Source organism: Entelurus aequoreus, linkage group LG17, assembly GCF_033978785.1.
Source record: "Entelurus aequoreus isolate RoL-2023_Sb linkage group LG17, RoL_Eaeq_v1.1, whole genome shotgun sequence".
Lineage (NCBI taxonomy): Eukaryota > Metazoa > Chordata > Actinopteri > Syngnathiformes > Syngnathidae > Entelurus > Entelurus aequoreus.
The window spans coordinates 13,338,244-13,358,887 of record NC_084747.1 but is presented as its reverse complement, the minus strand read 5'-3'; the positions used below and the strand labels follow the sequence as shown (position 1 = coordinate 13,358,887).

The 20,644-nt window shown below is 39.6% G+C and overlaps 1 protein-coding gene across 2 annotated transcripts; it reads right to left on the bottom strand.

The window, feature by feature from the left end:
- Positions 1 to 2,329: 2,329 nt before the first annotated feature.
- LOC133631886 (zinc finger protein 2-like) lies at positions 2,330 to 12,217 on the bottom strand. Of its 2 annotated transcripts, none has more exons than XM_062024061.1 (3): positions 11,863 to 12,217; positions 7,430 to 7,798; positions 2,330 to 3,594 (listed from the first exon to the last, which is right to left on the bottom strand). In XM_062024061.1, exons 1-3 carry the CDS (start codon positions 11,951 to 11,953, stop codon positions 2,633 to 2,635), a joined length of 1,422 nt encoding a protein of 473 aa, XP_061880045.1. In that variant the 5' UTR covers positions 11,954 to 12,217; the 3' UTR covers positions 2,330 to 2,632. The 2 variants fall into 2 exon arrangements, with proteins under 2 accessions (XP_061880045.1, XP_061880046.1); XM_062024062.1 differs by having other exon boundaries at positions 7,487 to 7,798.
- Between the last annotated feature and the right edge of the window lie 8,427 nt (positions 12,218 to 20,644).

Genomic DNA, 20,644 nt, shown 5'->3' with positions numbered 1-20,644 from the left:
CACTGGAGTGATAGTTGCTAGAAATGGGCCTTTATACACCTATGTAGATATTGCACCAAAAACCAGACATTTGCATCTAGAATAGTCATTTACCACATTAGCAATGTATAGAGTGTATTTCTTTAAAGTTAAGACTAGTTTAAAGTTATCTTCATTGAAAAGTACAGTGCTTTTCCTTCAAAAACAAGGACATTTCAATGTGACCCCAAACTTTTGAACGGTAGTGTATGTATTCACTGTTCCGTTACAGAGGAAAGGAAATTGGATAAAATTGCTATGGTATGAAAAGGGGTGGGATTAAATAAGCTCTGCTTCTTCCTACTCCTTTTCGGACGTGCTGTAATGAAACAACTGGAAATTAGACTGAGACAAACTTTAATGATCCACAAGGGAAATTGTTCCACACAGTAGCTCAGTTACAAAGGATGAAAAGTGTAAGGATGGAAAGGACAATGCAGGTATAAATAGACTAAATATAGCGATATAAAATATAACTTTTATACGTAATGTTTACATAGTATATGTACAGTATATTATACATACTGATATATTATATCATATTATGTCTATATCATATATACAATATATAACAATTACCATGTACAATATTAGAGTAAATGTAACAGCTGCAGCATAAAATAGAGAGTAAATCCAGCAGAAAATAGAAAATAGACATTAAAAACAAAGAGACGTAGCTAACATAGAAGGTGTCAGGTAATAGATATCATCTATTGCTGTATGGCGAGTGATTATACAGCTGGACGGAGTGCGGAATGAAGGAGTTCTTGAATCAAACACTGTGGGAACGAAGCTGTGATATGTGCTGCATCACAATGTATCGTATGCATGTTCCAAATAAACTGAAACGGCACTGAAATTCTTAATCTTGCTCATTATGTTTGTGTTTTGTGACAGTGTGGAGTGGGAGATGTCAGGCACATGGCTCATTTAAATATGATTTGTGCATTTAAATGGGGGCATGGACAGGGAGCTGCGAGATACGCCAACATGTGTGCTTAATTCAACGTTGATTGATGATGGTAGATTAATGCGTGCACACACTTTAATATATCCAATTGTTTTTGTGTGTACATTTTGTGGATTTGAGCACACACCATTTTTAGGTAGGGAATCCTCAGACGTTTTAATACATGAGGCCCCAGGCGACCTGGGAGGTGTAGTTTTAGGCACACTGATTCATGTTGTTGGTGTTCAAAGTCAGACATTCTAGAGGCGGTAAAAGCATCACAGATGAAGACTACAATTCCTCCACAGCTGGAGTCATCTGAAGGAGTAACCAAGCACTACAAGCATCATCTATCTTACTATTCATGAAAAGTTTCAGATACGCAGAAGACATGGGGTCACGAGGACAGAAGATTATGCTCTAGATCAGGGGTCACCAACGCGGTGCCCGCGGGCACCAGGTAGCCCGTAAGGACCAGATGAGTAGCCCGCTGGCCTGTTCTAAAAATAGCTCAAATAGCAGCACTTACCAGTGAGCTGCCTCTATTTTTTAAATTGTATTTATTTACTAGCAAGCTGGTCTCGCTTTGCCGGACATTTTTAATTCTAAGAGAGACAAAACTCAAATAGAATTTGAAAATCCAAGAAAATATTTTAAAGACTTGGTCTTCACTTGTTTAAATAAATACATGAATTTTTTTGCTTTGCTTCTTATAACTTTCAGAAAGACAAATTTAGGGAAAAAATACAACCTTAAAAATGATTTTAGGATTTTTAAACATATACCTTTTTACCTATTAAATTCCTTCCTCTTCTTTCCTGACAATTTAAATCAATGTTCAAGTAAATGTATTTTTTTTTATTGTAAGGAATAATAAATAAATTGTAATTTAATTCTTCATTTTAGCTTCTGTTTTTTCGACGAAGAATATTTGTGAAATATTTCTTCAAACTTATTATGATTAAAATTCAAAAAAATTATTATGGCAAATCTAGAAAATCTGTAGAATCAAATTTAAATCTTATTTCAAAGTCTTTTGAATTTATTTTAAAATTTTTGTTCTGGAAAATCTAGAAGAAATAATGATTTGTCTTTGTTAGAAATATAGCTTGGTTCAATTTGTTATATATTCTAACAAAGTGCAGATTGGATTTTAACCTATTTAAAACATGTCATCAAAATTCTAAAATTAATCTTAATCAGGAAAAATTACTAATGATGTTCCATAAATTATTTTTTTAAGTTTTTGTCTTCTTTTTTTCGGTTGAATTTAGAATTTTAAAGATTCGAAATTGAAGATAAACTATGTTTCAAAATTTAATTGACATTTTTTTCGTGTTTTCTCCTCTTTTAAACCGTTAAATTAAGTGTAAATATCATTAATTATTAATAATAACATAGAGTTAAAGGTAAATTGAGCAAATTGGCTATTTCTGGCAATGTATTTAAGTGTGTATCAAACTGGTAGCCCTTCGCATTAATCAGTACCCAAGAAGTAGCTCTTGGTTTCAAAAAGGTTGGTGACCCCTGCTCTAGATAATCCAGATTTGTCCGAATACCTCGGATATTTGTGAAAGAAGCAGCAAATTTATTTCCAAGAGGTCCTGGGTTTTAGTGGATGTGGCCACATATGCGCAACATACCACAAACTGAACAGCTGCTTGGTTATTCTACCTTGTGTGTTCTTGTGTGTCTGACTGCGTCAGAATTCTGATGGAACCTTTTACAGCACACTGAACAACTAAATCGTTTGTCTGCCGTGTGGGTCATTATGTGTCGAGTAAAACTTTGTCTGTAAACAAAGCTGTGACCGCATATTGAACAAATAAATGGTTTTATTCCTGTATGTGTTTTCATGTGTTGAGTCAAATTGCCCTTTACAAAAAAGCTTTTCCCACAAACTGTACAATTGAATGGATATTCTCCTGCGTGTATTCTCATGTGTTGAGTCAAACTGTTCTTTGTAGTAAAACTTTTTAGACAGATTGAACAATTGAACGATTTTTCTCCTGTGTGTGTTCTCATATGTGAAGTCAAATAGCTGTTTCGAGGAAAGCTTTCACCACAAACTGAGCAATGAAAAGGTTTTTCTCCTGTGTGCATTCTCATATGTTGAGTCATACTGCTCTTTTGGGAAAAGGTTTTACCGCACACTGAACATTGAAATGGTTTTTCTCCTGTGTGTGTTCTCATGTGCTCGGCTAAAAGGCTCTTTCTTTTAAAGTTTTTAGCACAAACTGAGCAACTCAAACATGTTTTACCTCTCTTCTTTTTAGAACCATCGAACTGTTTGTCGGTGTGAGTCCTCATATCACCTTCACAGCCTGTATTGCTGCTCAAAGGTTCTTCAACCTCGTCTTCAGCCTCACTATCTGATAGTGGAGCTAAGAGGTTGTCTACTTGTGGTTTCTCTTCATCATCTACAGTCTTCACAGAGACAACAGTCAGTGGCAACTTGGTGTAATCAGCTTCCTCTCGTCCTAGAAGACACTCTTCCTCCTGAGTGATCCAAAGTTCCTCCTCTTCCTTTTTTATGTGGGGTGGCTGTGGAGTCTCCTGCTTCAAAGTGGAGCTCCCCCCTAACTGAGGGGAAACTTCTTCTGAATGCCGAATCAGCAGCTGGATGTCTAATGGACACAAACACAAACTTAAGTTCAGACATGATCCATGAGATGTTTCTCTTTGAACTTTCTACCCACTTTCTTCTATGTACTGTATGTGTGTGTAGTGTTTCATGGCCATTCATTTTAGTGCCTTGCCAGAATGATGGATGAATGTTTACATGACTTGGCATTAAACTAGCACATGTGAAGCTAGAGTAACAAACATTGAAAATATCTGTTTTGATGGACATTGGGATATTATTACAAACTAGCAGTGGGGAAAAAAATCAATATGGAAAGATATTACGATTTGACTCCCTCGAATGGCCTTGACGCTGCAACAACAGGAGCAGGCTGTTCTGAAAACATCCCCAGAGGACACCTCAATGATGGACGCTTTTGACCTCCCTCCCTCCTCAATGACACCTGGAGTCGAACTTTTGCTTGCATGCAGAACGGCCCCAGCCTATGAACATTACATCATCACACCCAAGACAATGGGCACATACACACACCCCGTCCCCCACCCCACGCCTTCACCACCGCTTGTTTCCCCTCGGGGTGATGGACGGCTGGCAGCGCTTCATAGCAGCAGTCGACCTCCAGGGCCCCAACTCCCCGCCCCTCTGTTGCGAGTTGTCGTGATTAAATGCAACATGTTTATGTGTGCATGGCATGGAGGTTTTTTCCCACTCCAGACTAGGTCCCCTTAGGAGCCCAGTCTAGATTGTGTTTTTTTACTCATCTTCTTCCCCAGCGTTTTACCTTTTTCTTATCTTCTACGGGGCGCCTTTGGCGACCCATCAGCGTTCCTGTTCTGTAACCCTGTACACTGTTTGTTTGTCTAATCTTGAACGGGTCTGTGCTGAAAACATAGTTTTGTAGTACTTGTGCAATGACAATAAAGTCCTATCCTATCCTATATCAAAAAACTTTTTTTATCGATATGAATTCTATTTTTCAGAAGTCGCCAGTGAAGAAGATTAGGATTTTTTTTTTTTACATTCAAGTGGCAAGAAATTTGATCCACTTTCTGTACAATTACATTGAATTTAATTGATCAAAATTACTTAGTTTTTTGACACAGTTTGTCCAATAAATTATTACTGTCATCTCGTGCAGTGGTCCCCAACCTTTTTTGTTTAATGTAGGCATTATTTTCAGGGACCGGCTTTCCACTTGTGCCAGATAAATACAGCAAAAATAAGTGCATGGAAAATACACCTCACTATAACGCTGAATCAGTCTGGGATTGTTTCTCTGCAATGATATGCAGACGGAAATCAGCCTTTCGCTACAATCTCTCACATTTATATTGTGTTTGTTCATTAATGTGCATTGTATCATGTCACAAAAATATAACACATATAACAAATGTAAACAAGCTTTTTTTTTTTGCTGCAGCTGTTACATATACTGTATGTTGTTCATGGTAATTGTGATTTGTTATACATTGTATAAATTATATAAAAATATAATATAATATATCAGTATATATACTGTATATACAATATGTAAATATTACATATGTTATATTTTATATTGCTACAATGGTACATTTTTAGTCTACTTTATACCTGCATTATCCTTTCCATCCTTTGTAACTGAGCTACTGTGTGGAACAATTTCCCTTGTGGATCAATAAAGTTTGTCTAAGTCTATTGGTATGTCTGGTGGGACAGGCGAAAGTTATTGCAGTTGTTTAGGCAAGGCAAGGCAAGGCAACTTTATTTGTATAGCGCTTTTCATACACAAGGCAGACTCAAAGTGCTTCACAGACAACAAAGTGAAATGAAAGAAAATAAAAGCAAAATTAAAATGCAGACAATAAAAATAAAAACAGTGCAGACGTTAAAAGTTAAAAGATTAAAAGATTTAGCTGAAAGCTAAGGTGAACATAAAAGTCTTCAGTCTAGTTTTAAAAGTAGTGAGAGTTGGGGAGAGTCTGACATCTTCAGGAAGTTTATTCCAGCTATTTGTTGCATAGTGACTGAATGATGATCTCCCTTGATTTGAGTTTACTCTTGGAACCGCTAACAGATTGCTCTCAGAAGATCTTAGTGATCTAGAGGGCGTATATAGTGGGAGCATATCAGTGATATACTTGGGCCCTAGACCATGTAGTGATTTATATGTGAGCAGGAGGATTTTGAAATCTATTCTCTGATGTACAGGGAGCCAATGTAAGGATTTAAGAATTGGTGTAATGTGCTCACATTTTTTGGTCTTTGTTAGAACTCTAGCAGCAGCGTTCTGAACAAGCTGTAGCTGCCTGACAGTTTTTTTGGGAAGACCTGCAAGGAGACCATTACAATAGTCTAGCCTACTGGTAATAAAGGCATGTACAAGTTTTTCTAAGTCTTGAGCTGACATGAGCCCTCTAAGTCTTTTTACATTTTTGAGGTGATAGTAGGCCGATTTTGTTACTGATTTGATGTGACTGTCGAAATGTAAATCAGAATCTAAAATAACCCCAAGATTTCTGGCTTTATTTGAGGTTTTCAGGGACAGTGATTGAAGGTGTTGGATGACTTTAAACCTTTCTTTTTTAGCACCAAAAACAATTATCTCAGTTTTATCTTCATTTAGTTGTAGGAAATTTTGGCACATCCAGTGTTTGACTTGCTCAATGCACTGGCACAGAAGATCTATGGGGCGATAGTCATTTGGTGATAGCGCTACATAGATTTGGGTGTCATCGGCATAGCAATGATGGTCAATGTTATTATTTTGCATGATTTGTCCTAGTGGGAGCATATAGATGTTAAATAAAGTCGGCCCCAAGATTGAACCTTGGGGGACTCCACACGTTACGTTGTTTGGTTCTGATACAAAGTCACCAATGGAAACAAAATAGTTCCTATCTTGTAGATATGACTTGAACCAGCTTAAAACTGTGCCTGAGATCCCCACCCAGTTTTCCAACCTGTCCAAAAGTATTGAGTGGTCGACAGTGTCAAATGCAGCACTGAGGTCCAAAAGCATTAATACTGAAGTTTTGCCAGAGTCTGTGTTTAGACGGATGTCATTTATAACTTTAAGAAGGGCCGTCTCTGTGCTATGAAGAGGTCGAAATCCTGACTGGAAGTTGTTGTGGCAGCCAGTAGAAGCCAAGAAGTGATTTAGTTGTTGGAGGACAACTTTCTCAATTATTTTACTTATGAATGGTAGATTTGAAATTGGTCTGTAGTTGTTGATAACAGAGGCATCTAGGCTCTGCTTTTTTAGAAGAGGTTTAATGACTGCAGTTTTGAAAGCCTTCGGGAAATTGCCCGATTTAATAGAATTATTAACTATTTGCAAGATGTCTGTTGATAGGCAGTCAAAAACATTCTTAAAGAAGTTGGTAGGTAAAACATCAAGGCAGCAGGTGGATGACTTTAGAGCTGTCACCGTTTCCACTAGAGTTTTAGAGTCTATGGCATTAAAGCTTGCCATCATTGCTGTGTTACTTTTGCCTACTTTTGCCTAAATGGGGTGGTGATCCAACTTTTTTACTTTATGAATTATTTCATGTTTCTCTGCGGCCAGTAGCAAATGTGTCACAGACCGGTACCGGTCCCCAAACCGGTGGCGGGGGACCACTGATCTAGTGTACACATATACTACTTGTATTTTAGGCTGTATTTAAAAAAATTTCAGTGACATTTGTAGAATATCGCGACATGCTAGAGTGTTATATGGTGACCAAGTATCATGATACATCTTGTATCGTGAAATGCTTGTGAATACTAAGGCAAGGGCTGGAGGATTATGGCTAAATTAATAAACAAAATATTTTGCTTTATATTGAAATCACAATTAACAACACAATTTATTCATTAATTTAAAACATGATTATCTATTGTACAATATTTACCTCTCTTATTTTTAGAGCATTCAGAGTGTTTGTTGTCAGTGTGAGTCCTCATATCACCTTCACAGTCTGCATCGCTGCTCAAAGGTTCGTCAACCTCGTCTTCAGTCTCACTATCTGATAGTGGAGCTAAGAAGTTGTCTGCTTGTGGTTTCTCTTCATCATCTTCAATCTTCACAGAGACAACAGTCAGTGGGAACTTGGTGTAATCAGCTTCCTCTCGTCCTAGAAGACACTCTCCCTCCTGAGTGATGCAGAGTTCCTCCTCTTCCTTTTTAATGCAGGGTGGTTGTGGAGTCTCCTGCTTCAAAGTGGAGCGCCCAACTGACTGAAGGGGAGGTTTTTCTCGATGATCAATCAGCTGCTTCACGTCTGCAAGACACAAACAACACAAAGACACTTTACACACTTTCTTCTATGTACTGTATGTGTCAGGGTGTGTTGATGACGAACCCCAAGATGCAGAGATGGCGGCAGGCATTGAGCAGGAAAACATGATTTAATTTAACTCTATAACAAGAAACGAACAAAAGTAGGGCGGCATAGCTCGGTTGGTAGAGTGGCCGTGCCTGCAACTTGAGGGCTCCGGGTTCGATTCCTGCTTCCGCTATCCTAGTCACTGTCGTTGTGTCCTTGGGCAAGACACTTTACCCACCTGCTCCCAGTGCCACCCACACTGGTTTAAAATGTAACTTAAATATTGGGTTTCATTATGTAAAGCGCTTTGAGTCACTAGAGAAAAGCGCTATATAAATATAATTCACTTCACTTCACTTCACTATGTGTCAGGGTGTGTTGATGACAAACCCCAAGATGCAGAGATGGCGGCAGGAATTGAGCAGGAAAACATGATTTAATTTAACTCTATAACAAGAAACGAACAAAAGTATGTGTCAGGGTGTGTTGATGACGAACCCCAAGATGCAGAGATGGCGGCAGGCATTGAGCAGGAAAACATGATTTAATTTAACTCTATAACAAGAAACGAACAAAAGGGTACAAACAAAAGGCATGTACAAGGCGGAGAACAAACTTGGCTATGAACAGAAACTAGCACAAAGGCTAAACTATGGACAAGAAACAAAAACACTTACTGTGACACGAATAAACAAAACTCACGTGGCAAGAAACGAGCGGGATGAACTATGACATGAGCAGAGTGAACAGAAGTAGACAGAGCTACAACGACAAGTATAAATGACATTGACAATCAACAGGTAGAAGCGACAATAATCCAGCCCTGACTGGAGGACAAAGCAGATCTAAATAGCAGCTGACTGATTGACACCAGGTGTGGCCCGGTGCCAATCAGCCACAGCTGGGGGGAAAAAACACTCAGGGATACAAGCAGGAAATAAAGACAAAATAAGAGCGCTAACAGGAAATAAAGACATACACAGAGGAAAAACTAAAACATGACCAAACTGTCAGGGACAAGCCTGACAGTATGTGTGTGTAGTGTTTCATGGCCATTCATTTAGTGCCTTGCCAGAATGATGGATTAATGTTTACATGACTTGGCTTAGACTCGGACAAGTGAAGCTGGAAATATAGAAAATAGTAAATATCTGTTTCGATGGACATTAGGATATTACAATCTAGCATATATATGGAGATATATCAAAAAACTTTTTGTAATTATATAAAATCTATGCATAAGAAGTCGACAGTGAAGAAGGGTAGGATGTTTTCTTTTACATTCAAGAGGCAAGAAATTTGATCCACTTTCTATACAATTGCAAGGAATGGAAACAGATCATTAAAGGCCTACTGAAATGAATTTTTTTTATTTAAACGGGGATAGCAGATCTATTCTATGTGTCATACTTGATCATTTCGCGATATTGCCATATTTTTGCTGAAAGGATTTAGTATAGAACAACGACGATAAAGATTGCAACTTTTGGTATCTGATAAAAAAAAGGCTTGCACCTACCGGAAGTAGCGTGACGTAGTCAGTTGAACATATAGGCAAAGTTCCCTATTGTTTACAATGATGGCCGCATGAAGTGAGAGAGATTCGGACCGAGAAAGCGACAATTTCCCCATTAATTTGAGCGAGGATGAAAGATTTGTGGATGAGTAAAGTGCAAGTGAAGGACTAGTGGGGAGTTGAAGCTATTCAGATAGGGAAGATGCTGTGAGAGCCGGGGGTGACCTGATATTCAGCTGGGAATGACTACAACAGTAAATAAACACAAGACATATATATACTCTATTAGCCACAACACAACCAGGCTTATATTTAATATGCCACAAATTAATCCTGCATAAAAACACCTGCGTGTTTGTTATGCTAGCTCCTAGCTCCTCTGCTAGCTCCTAGCTCCATAGAACACGCCAATACAATTCAAACACCTGATCAACACACACAATCACTCAGCCCAAAAGACCGTTTACCTAACCCAAGGTTCATAAAGCTTATATATTTTTAAAAAGTTACGTACGTGACGCGCACATACGGTCAAGTTATCGAATGTTTAGCAGCCAAGGCTGCATACTCACGGTACCTGATATTCAGCTGGGAATGACTACAACAGTAAATAAACACAATACATATATATACTCTATTAGCCACAACACAACCAGGCTTATATTTAATATGCCACAAATTAATCCTGCATAATAACACCTGCGTGTTTGTTATGCTAGCTCCTAGCTCCTCTGCTAGCTCCTAGCTCCATAGAACACGCCAATACAATTCAAACACCTGATCAACACACACAATCACTCAGCCCAAAAGACCGTTCACCTAACCCAAGGTTCATAAAGCTTATATATTTTTAAAAAGTTACGTACGTGACGCGCACGTACGGTACGTGTTATGCTAGCTCCTATGCTAGCTCCTAGCTCCATAGAACACGCCAATACAATTCAAACACATGATCAACACACACAATCACTCAGCCCAAAAGACCGTTCACCTAACCCAAGGTTCATAAAGCTTATATATTTTAAAAAAGTTACGTACATACACAAAAAAAAGCCAAAGCTGCATACTCACAGTAGCACGTCTGCGTCTTTGTCATCCAAATCAAAGTAATCCTGGTAAGAGTCTGTGTTGTCCCAGTTCTCTACAGGCGTCTGTGTATCCAAATCAAAAGTCCTCCTGGTTAGAGTCTCTGTTATCCGAGTTCTTCCATCTTGACTGCATCTTTCGGGAATGTAAACAAAGAAGCGCCGGCTGTGTACTGTTGTGGCTGACTACGTTCGAAAAATACGTCCATTTCGCACCGACAACTTTCTTCTTTGCTTGCTCGGCTTCCTTCTCCATAATGCAATGAACATGATTGAAACAGATTCACGAACACAGATGTCCAGAATACTGTGGAATTATGAAATGAAAACAGAGCTTTTTCGTATCGGCTTCAATGTGGAAGGCATACCCGTGTTCGCCGGGCTACGTCACACGCATACGTCATCCTCAGAGGCGTTTCGAACCGGAAGTTTAGCGGCAAATTTAAAATGTCACTTTATAAGTTAACCCGGCCGTATTGGCATGTGTTATAATGTTAAGATTTCATCATTGATATATAAACTATCAGACTGCGTGGTCGGTAGTAGTGGGTTTCAGTAGGCCTTTAACATGACTGTGGTTTTTGACAGTGTCCGTCTAATGAAGTATTACTGTCATCTAGTGTACATACGTATATACTACTTGTATTTCAGGCTGTATTTTACATTGAACGGTGACATTTGTAGAATATAGCAATACATCTCAATAGAGTATTCAGTGTTGGTGCTGGGAATATTCACAATGGGGTCCCAGTGACCCCATCAAGTCATAAAAATGGGGTCCCACAGCACATGTATGGGGTCCCACTTTTTTGTAAGCGTTTTCAAAACAAATGATAAATGTTTGCATTATCCTGTTATAGCTCACATTCTATATTGTGTTTCGGAAACAGGTTGTCATAAACGTGACTTAATTCATTAAAAAAATAACACAAAAGAAAACAAATGCAGTATTTGTGATCGATAAAGCAATAAAGGAGTCATATTATTTTTTTTGATAGAGGTTTTGAAGGAGGATAGAGATGCACTTTCTTTTACACCTGTTGGGAGCACATTCCATATTGATGTGGCATAGAAGGAGAATGAGTTAAGACCTTTGTTAGATGGAATCTGGGTTTAACGTGGTTAGTGGAGCTCCCCCTGGTGTTGTGGTTATGGCGGTCATTTACGTCTTGCCAATACTGAGCCTGGGGCTGGACGATTATGACAACAAAACAATCTAAATGAATTTGGTTGACATTGAAATCAAGCAGACTTTTGCATTCTTTCATCTCCTCTGATGTGAACTCCACTGCCTTCTTCAAGCTAACAATCATGGCGGCTCTTTCTTTACATTCTTCAACGAATTCGGCTAATTTCTCCACATCACTCTATTCGGGGCTTATGACAGCTTTCAAATTACAATATTTAAACTCACTCACCTTCATCTTTCGTCTTTATCTCCGTTGGTGATTTGCTGGAAGTTGGTGGCGCTGATTCTCTTTCATGTTCTCTTTTAGCGGACGTCGCCATCTTAGCATAGCAGTAGTCGTCCGTCTTCTATCACGTCTTCAATATTCACTTCAGCTAACACTCCAGCGCTCCGAACTCAACTTAAGTTTTGGGGGTTCAAGAAAAGACGAATATTTGAGGTATATGTTTGTATATTCGCTGTTATATCGTCATTTATAAACGGGGAAGTCGACAGTCACTCAGTCCGCCATCTTGCTCGCCACCTGGCCTGTCACTACCGGAAGCACGGTCGGTTCTGCGCATGCGCTCAGACGAAGTCATTGCCTTCACTCTTCCATCCATCCATCCATCCTTTCCTACCGCTTCTTTTTCTTCATTCCTGCAGGGTCATTTCTGCTACACTATTTTAACGTTTTATTTAGTTTCTAGATCAAAAATAAACGTTTACATGATATAAAAAGAGAACCACAACATAAACATTAGAACATAGTTTCTTTATTCATCCTTTACATCGCCATTGAAAATCTAATCTTTATAAAATGTATCACTCATTTCACTCTACTGTCATTGCACTGAATGACTGACGCAGGCACAACTGGATAGTCCAGTGTTTGAAACAGAACTGTAATCTATTTGTGGTGGTGAGGGTGTGTGACGCTAAATTAGGGCGGAAAGTTTTGTACTTTGAATGCACTTTCAAACTATCCATCCATCCATCTACCGCTTGCCGCGAGGTTCGTTTTCCCGTAGAAGCATTTAAAGGCCTACTGAAATGAATTGTTTTTATTTAAACGGGGATAGCAGATCTATTCTATGTGTCATACTTGATCATTTCGCGATATTGCCATATTTTTGCTGAAAGGATTTAGTATAGAACAACGACGATAAAGATTGCAACTTTTGGTATCTGATAAAAAAAAAGGCTTGCCCCTACCGGAAGTAGCGTGACGTAGTCAGTTGAACATATACGCAAAGTTCCCTATTGTTTACAATGATGGCCGCATGAAGTGAGAGAGATTCGGACCGAGAAAGCGACAATTTCCCCATTAATTTGAGCGAGGATGAAAGATTTGTGGATGAGTAAAGTGCAAGTGAAGGACTAGTGGGGAGTTGAAGCTATTCAGATAGGGAAGATGCTGTGAGAGCCGGGGGTGACCTGATATTCAGCTGGGAATGACTACAACAGTAAATAAACACAAGACATATATATACTCTATTAGCCACAACACAACCAGGCTTATATTTAATATGCCACAAATTAATCCTGCATAATAACACCTGCGTGTTTGTTACGCTAGCTCCTAGCTCCTCTGCTAGCTCCTAGCTCCATAGAACACGCCAATACAATTCAAACACCTGATCAACACACACAATCACTCAGCCCAAAAGACCGTTCACCTAACCCAAGGTTCATAAAGCTTATATATTTTTAAAAAGTTACGTACGTGACGCGCACATACGGTCAAGCTGTCAAATGTTTAGCAGCCAAGGCTGCATACTCACGGTACCTGATATTCAGCTGGGAATGACTACAACAGTAAATAAACACAAGACATATATATACTCTATTAGCCACAACACAACCAGGCTTATATTTAATATGCCACAAATTAATCCTGCATAAAAACACCTGTGTGTTTGTTACGCTAGCTCCTAGCTCCTCTGCTAGCTCCTAGCTCCATAGAACACGCCAATACAATTCAAACACCTGATCAACACACACAATCACTCAGCCCAAAAGACCGTTCACCTAACCCAAGGTTCATAAAGCTTATATATTTTTAAAAAGTTACGTACGTGACGCGCACGTACGGTACGGTACGTGTTATGCTAGCTCCTAGCTCCTCTGCTAGCTCCTAGCTCCATAGAACACGCCAATACAATTCAAACACATGATCAACACACACAATCACTCAGCCCAAAAGACCGTTCACCTAACCCAAGGTTCATAAAGCTTATATATTTTAAAAAAGTTACGTACATACGCAAAAAAAAGCCAAAGCTGCATACTCACAGTAGCACGTCTGCGTCTTTGTCATCCAAATCAAAGTAATCCTGGTAAGAGTCTGTGTTGTCCCAGTTCTCTACAGGCGTCTGTGTATCCAAATCAAAAGTCCTCCTGGTTAGAGTCTCTGTTATCCGAGTTCTTCCATCTTGACTGCATCTTTCGGGAATGTAAACAAAGAAGCGCCGGCTGTGTACTGTTGTGGCTGACTACGTTCGAAAAATACGTCCATTTCGCACCGACAACTTTCTTCTTTGCTTGCTTGGCTTCCTTCTCCATAATGCAATGAACATGATTGAAACAGATTCACGAACACAGATGTCCAGAATACTGTGGAATTATGAAATGAAAACAGAGCTTTTTCGTATCGGCTTCAATGTGGAAGGCATACCCGTGTTCGCCGGGCTACGTCACACGCATACGTCATCCGCAGAGGCGTTTCGAACCGGAAGTTTAGCGGCAAATTTAAAATGTCACTTTATAAGTTAACCCGGCCGTATTGGCATGTGTTATAATGTTAAGATTTCATCATTGATATATAAACTATCAGACTGCGTGGTCGGTAGTAGTGGGTTTCAGTAGGCCTTTAAGAGGTTGTTCAAATTAATAGTGCTTACACAGTACAAAGAAGAATTATGAGAAATACTTTCAACCTTATTGAAAATAAGATATTCTTCATCTCAGTATATTAATGGCTGAATTAATTAATTACATATTACAAAACTGTTGTATATACTAATTCACAGATGTTATTTTATTATAAAAAGGTCAGTAAATGATGTATATATTTGTAAACGCTCTGAAGTGGGAAAGGGGTAGGATTAAATAAGCTTTACTTCTTCCTACTCCTTTTCGGACATGATGTAAAGTGAAATGAATGAAACTGTTATGTGTTATGCTGTAAGTGTGTTCATGCATGAAATAAACTAAAGAAAGAAAGAAAGCACTAGTTTATTAGACAGACCTGCAAACTCTGGAGTGGTGTAGGCTACAAGATAACGTTAACATTATCAGACACATCGTTAGCCACTGACTATGCTTAGGTAACGTTAGTCTAGCTAACATTACTGCAGTCCTGGTTGACATAAGAGGTAACATTATTTTAGCCTTAAGGCTACAAGTGAGAAAATATGGAAATTATTTGGCAACAGTTAACGTTAGTTACTCACCGCCACTGCAGGTAAGAGGGGCGCGCTTCGTCATCTCTGTCGCTGCTTCTCCACGTGTCGAAGACACGACACGGTTCTCGAACGTTCAGGTTATGTGCAGCCTGAAAATGTTTCAACATGCTTGTTGTACTTCCCCCCTTACATGAGAGCAAAGCCTGACAATAATTGCATATTGCCTTTTCCTCGTCGTATTTTTTTGTAAAATAGCCATGCCTTGAGGCGTTTTTTCCCGTCCATTATTTTTGCTGCTTGTGTGACATCACAGGAAGTGACGTAGCTCAGTCATTAGACTGAGCTACGTCATTTCCTGTGATGTCCCACAGGGCATTTCCTGTGGGGCGGGATTCGTTCTCAGGGATTCGAATAAAGAATCAACTCTTTTTCTTTACTATAGTGGCCTCGATAACGGGAACCGGTTCTCAAAAAGGGATTCGACTCCATGGAATCGGTTCTTTTCTTATCGAACAACCGGGAGGACCGGTTTCGAACATCATCCCTAGTCATCAGTGTTTGAACCTGACAATGTGTGCTTAATTCAACGTTGATTGATGATGGTAGATTAATCTGTGCACACACTTTAATATATGCAAATTGATATTGTGTGTACGTTTTGTGGATTTGAGCATACAGTACAGGCCTAAAGTTTGGACACACCTTCTTCTCATTCATTGTGTTTTCTTTATTTTCATGACTATTTACATTGTAGATTGTCACTGAAGGCATCAAAACTATGAATGAACACATGTGGAGTTATGTACTTAACAAAAAAAGGTGAAATAAGTGAAAACATGTTGTATATTCTTGTTTCTTCAAAATAGCCACCCTTTGCTCTGATTACTGCTTTGCACACTCTTGGCATTCTGTCGGTGAGCTTCAAGCGCACCTGTGAAGTGAAAACCATTTCAGGTGACCACCTCTTGAAGCTCATCAAGAAAATGCCAGGAGTGTGCAAAGCAGTAATCAAAACAAAGGGTGCGGCTATTTTGAAGAAACTAGAATATAAAACATGTTTTCAGTTATTTCACCTTTTTTTGTTAAGTACATAACTCCACATGTGTTCATTTATAGTTTTGATGCCTTTAGTGACAATCTACAAATACAGAGTGGGCCAAAATGTAAAACTGAACAAAGCCGCGGGCCAAGGTTGAACTAATTAACCTTTTAATAGGGACCCAAACAAGTTTTGCATTGAATATTGAACAAGTAAGGCTTATATAACTTTATAGTGACATGCAAAATCGAGTTTCAAATAATAATAATAATTTAAAAAAATATCAATGGCATATCAAATACAATTTAAATAAAAATTGAATGCCTCTTTTCTATTTGCAGCCTTCTGAGGTAAATATCAACATTAACTTTTTCCACAGGCTAATAAATTTTAAAATAAAATAACAATTAATAAACCAACCATTCGGGACTTTAAAGGCCTACTGAAATGAATTTTTTTTATTTAAACGGGGATAGCAGATCTATTCTATGTGTCATACTTGATCATTTCGCGATATTGCCATATTTTTGCTCAAAGGATTTAGTATAGAACAACGACGATAAAGATTGCAACTTTTGGTATCTGATAAAAAAAAGGCTTGCACCTACCGGAAGTAGCGTGACGTAGTCAGTTGAACATATACGCAAAGTTCCCTATTGTTTACAATGATGGCCGCATGAAGTGAGAGAGATTCGGACCGAGAAAGCGACAATTTCCCCATTAATTTGAGCGAGGATGAAAGATTTGTGGATGAGTAAAGTGCAAGTGAAGGACTAGTGGGGAGTTGAAGCTATTCAGATAGGGAAGATGCTGTGAGAGCCGGGGGTGACCTGATATTCAGCTGGGAATGACTACAACAGTAAATAAACACAAGACATATATATACTCTATTAGCCACAACACAACCAGGCTTATATTTAATATGCCACAAATTAATCCTGCATAAAAACACCTGCGTGTTTGTTATGCTAGCTCCTAGCTCCTCTGCTAGCTCCTAGCTCCATAGAACACGCCAATACAATTCAAACACCTGATCAACACACACAATCACTCAGCCCAAAAGACCGTTTACCTAACCCAAGGTTCATAAAGCTTATATATTTTTAAAAAGTTACGTACGTGACGCGCACATACGGTCAAGTTATCGAATGTTTAGCAGCCAAGGCTGCATACTCACGGTACCTGATATTCAGCTGGGAATGACTACAACAGTAAATAAACACAAGACATATATATACTCTATTAGCCACAACACAACCAGGCTTATATTTAATATGCCACAAATTAATCCTGCATAATAACACCTGCGTGTTTGTTATGCTAGCTCCTAGCTCCTCTGCTAGCTCCTAGCTCCATAGAACACGCCAATACAATTCATACACCCGATCAACACACACAATCACTCAGCCCAAAAGACCGTTCACCTAACCCAAGGTTCATAAAGCTTATATATTTTTAAAAAGTTACGTACGTGACGCGCACGTACGGTACGGTACGTGTTATGCTAGCTCCTAGCTCCTCTGCTAGCTCCTAGCTCCATAGAACACGCCAATACAATTCAAACACATGATCAACACACACAATCACTCAGCCCAAAAGACCGTTCACCTAACCCAAGGTTCATAAAGCTTATATATTTTAAAAAAGTTACGTACATACGCAAAAAAAAGCCAAAGCTGCATACTCACAGTAGCACGTCTGCGTCTTTGTCATCCAAATCAAAGTAATCCTGGTAAGAGTCTGTGTTGTCCCAGTTCTCTACAGGCGTCTGTGTATCCAAATCAAAAGTCCTCCTGGTTAGAGTCTCTGTTATCCGAGTTCTTCCATCTTGACTGCATCTTTCGGGAATGTAAACAAAGAAGCGCCGGCTGTGTACTGTTGTGGCTGACTACGTTCGAAAAATACGTCCATTTCGCACCGACAACTTTCTTCTTTGCTTGCTCGGCTTCCTTCTCCATAATGCAATGAACATGATTGAAACAGATTCACGAACACAGATGTCCAGAATACTGTGGAATTATGAAATGAAAACAGAGCTTTTTCGTATCGGCTTCAATGTGGAAGGCATACCCGTGTTCGCCGGGCTACGTCACACGCATACGTCATCCTCAGAGGCGTTTCGAACCGGAAGTTTAGCGGCAAATTTAAAATGTCACTTTATAAGTTAACCCGGCCGTATTGGCATGTGTTATAATGTTAAGATTTCATCATTGATATATAAACTATCAGACTGCGTGGTCGGTAGTAGTGGGTTTCAGTAGGCCTTTAAACTGCTCAGTTTGCAACACACTGATCTAATCTGATGTGCCCAAGCCAGATACCTGCCATCTTTTCTTGGATGCTAGTTCATTAATGTCGGGGCTCAGGCTTTGAGCTGAGGCAACCTTCATTATCGAACTAAGGTGTTCATCAGTCATTATATCTCGTAGTCCACCCGGGCCACAGTCTTGGGGGCGTGCCTTTAACGTCCTCTACGAGCTGTCGTCACGTCCGCTTTTCATCCATTCTAACAACGTGCCGGCCCAGTCACAAGATATGTGCGGCTTCTGTACGCACACACATGCGAATGCAACGCACACTTGATCAACAGCGATACACATTACACTGAGGGTGACCGTATAAACAACTTTAACACTGTTAGAAATATACGCCACACTGTGAATCCACACCAAACAAGAATGACAAACACATTTCGGGAGAACATCCGCACCGTAGCACAACATAAACACAACAGAACAAATACCCAGAACCCTTTGAAGTACTAACTCTTCCAGGACGCTACACAATACACCCCCGCTACCACCAAATCCCACCCCCACCCACCCACACACACACACACACACCTTGTAGCGTCCCGGAAAAGTTAGTGCTGCAAAGGATTCTGGGTATTTGTTCACTTGTGTGTGCGTGCAGAAGCTGCACATATTATGTGACAGGGCCAGCACTCGTTGGACTGGATGAATAGCGGATGTGACGATTTTCGGGAGGGGCACTGAAATTTGGGAGTCTCCCGGGAGGGTTGGCAAGTATGAGAATTAGCGGTGAATGCGGTGATACCGCGGCACCGCCGCTGTATATAAACGGCGGGCCAGCTCTAGTGTTAATTTGATATCGCCTCAAGGGCCAAGTGAAATTACACGGCGGGCCAAATTTGGCCCACGGGCCAGAGTTTGACACCCAGGATGTAAATAGTCATGAAAATAAAGAAAACGCATTGAACGAGAAGGTGCGTCCAAACTTTTAGCCTTTACTGTATATCGGTTTTTGGTAGGGAATACACAAACGTTTTAATACATGAGGCCCCAGGCCACCTGGAAGGTGTAGTTTCAGGCAGATCAATTCATGTTGTTGGTGTTGAAAGTCAGACATTCTAGAGGCGGTAAAAGCACCACTGAAGAAGACTACAATTCCTCCCCAGCTATAGACATCTGAAGAAGTAACCAAACATCATTTTACTGTTCATGAAACGTTTCAGATACACAGAAGACATGGGGTCATGAGGAGATAATATTATGCCCCAGATAATCCCACTTTGTCCGAATACCTCGGATATTTGTGAAAGAAGCAGCGAATTTATTTCCAAGAGGTCCTGGGTTTTAGTGGATGTGGCCACATATGAGCAACATACCACAAATTAAACAGCTGCTTGGTTGTTCTACCTTGTGTCTTCTTGTATGTTTTAGTGCATCAGCATTTAGATGGAACCTCTTACAGCACACTAAACAACTAAATCGTTTTTCACCTGTGTGTCTTCTCATGTGTTTGTTCAAAATGCTTTTTATAGAAAAACGTTTGCCACAAACTGAGCAGTTATATGGTTAAAACTCTACTATGCAAAGCGAAAGCCATTCATCAACAACACCCAGAAACGCCGCCGGCTTGGCTGTGCCCGAGCTCATCTAAGATGGACTGATGCAAAGTGGAAAAGTGTTCTGTGGTCTGACGAGTCCACATTTCAAATTGTTTTTGCAAACTGTGAACGTCGTGTCCTCCGGACCAAAGAGGAAAAAAAACATCCGGATTGTTCTAGGCGCAAAGTTAAAAAGCCAGCATGTGTGATGGTATGGGGGTGTATTAGTGCCCAAGACATGGGTAACTTACACATCTGTGAAGGCACCATTAATGCTGAAAGGTACATACAGGTTTTGGAGCAACATATGTTGCCATCCAAGCAACGTTACCATGGACGCCCCTGCTTATTTCAGCAAGACAATGCCAAGCCATGTGTTATAACAGCGTGGCTTCATAGTAAAAGAGTGTGGGTACTAGACTGGCCTGCCTGTAGTCCAGACCTGTCTCCCATTGAAAATGTGTGGTGCATTATGAAGCCTAAAATACCACAACTGTTGAACAACTTAAGCTGTACATCAAGCAAGAATTGGAAAGAATTCCACCTGAAAAGCTTCAAAAATTGGTCTCTTCAGTTCTCAAACATTTACTGAGTGTTGTTAAAAGGAAAGGCCATGTAACACAGTGGTAACAATTCCCCTGTGACAACTTTTTTGCAATGTGTTGCTGCCATTAAATTCTAAGTTCATGATTATTTGCAACAAAAAAAAATGTGTTTCTTATTTCGAACATTAAAT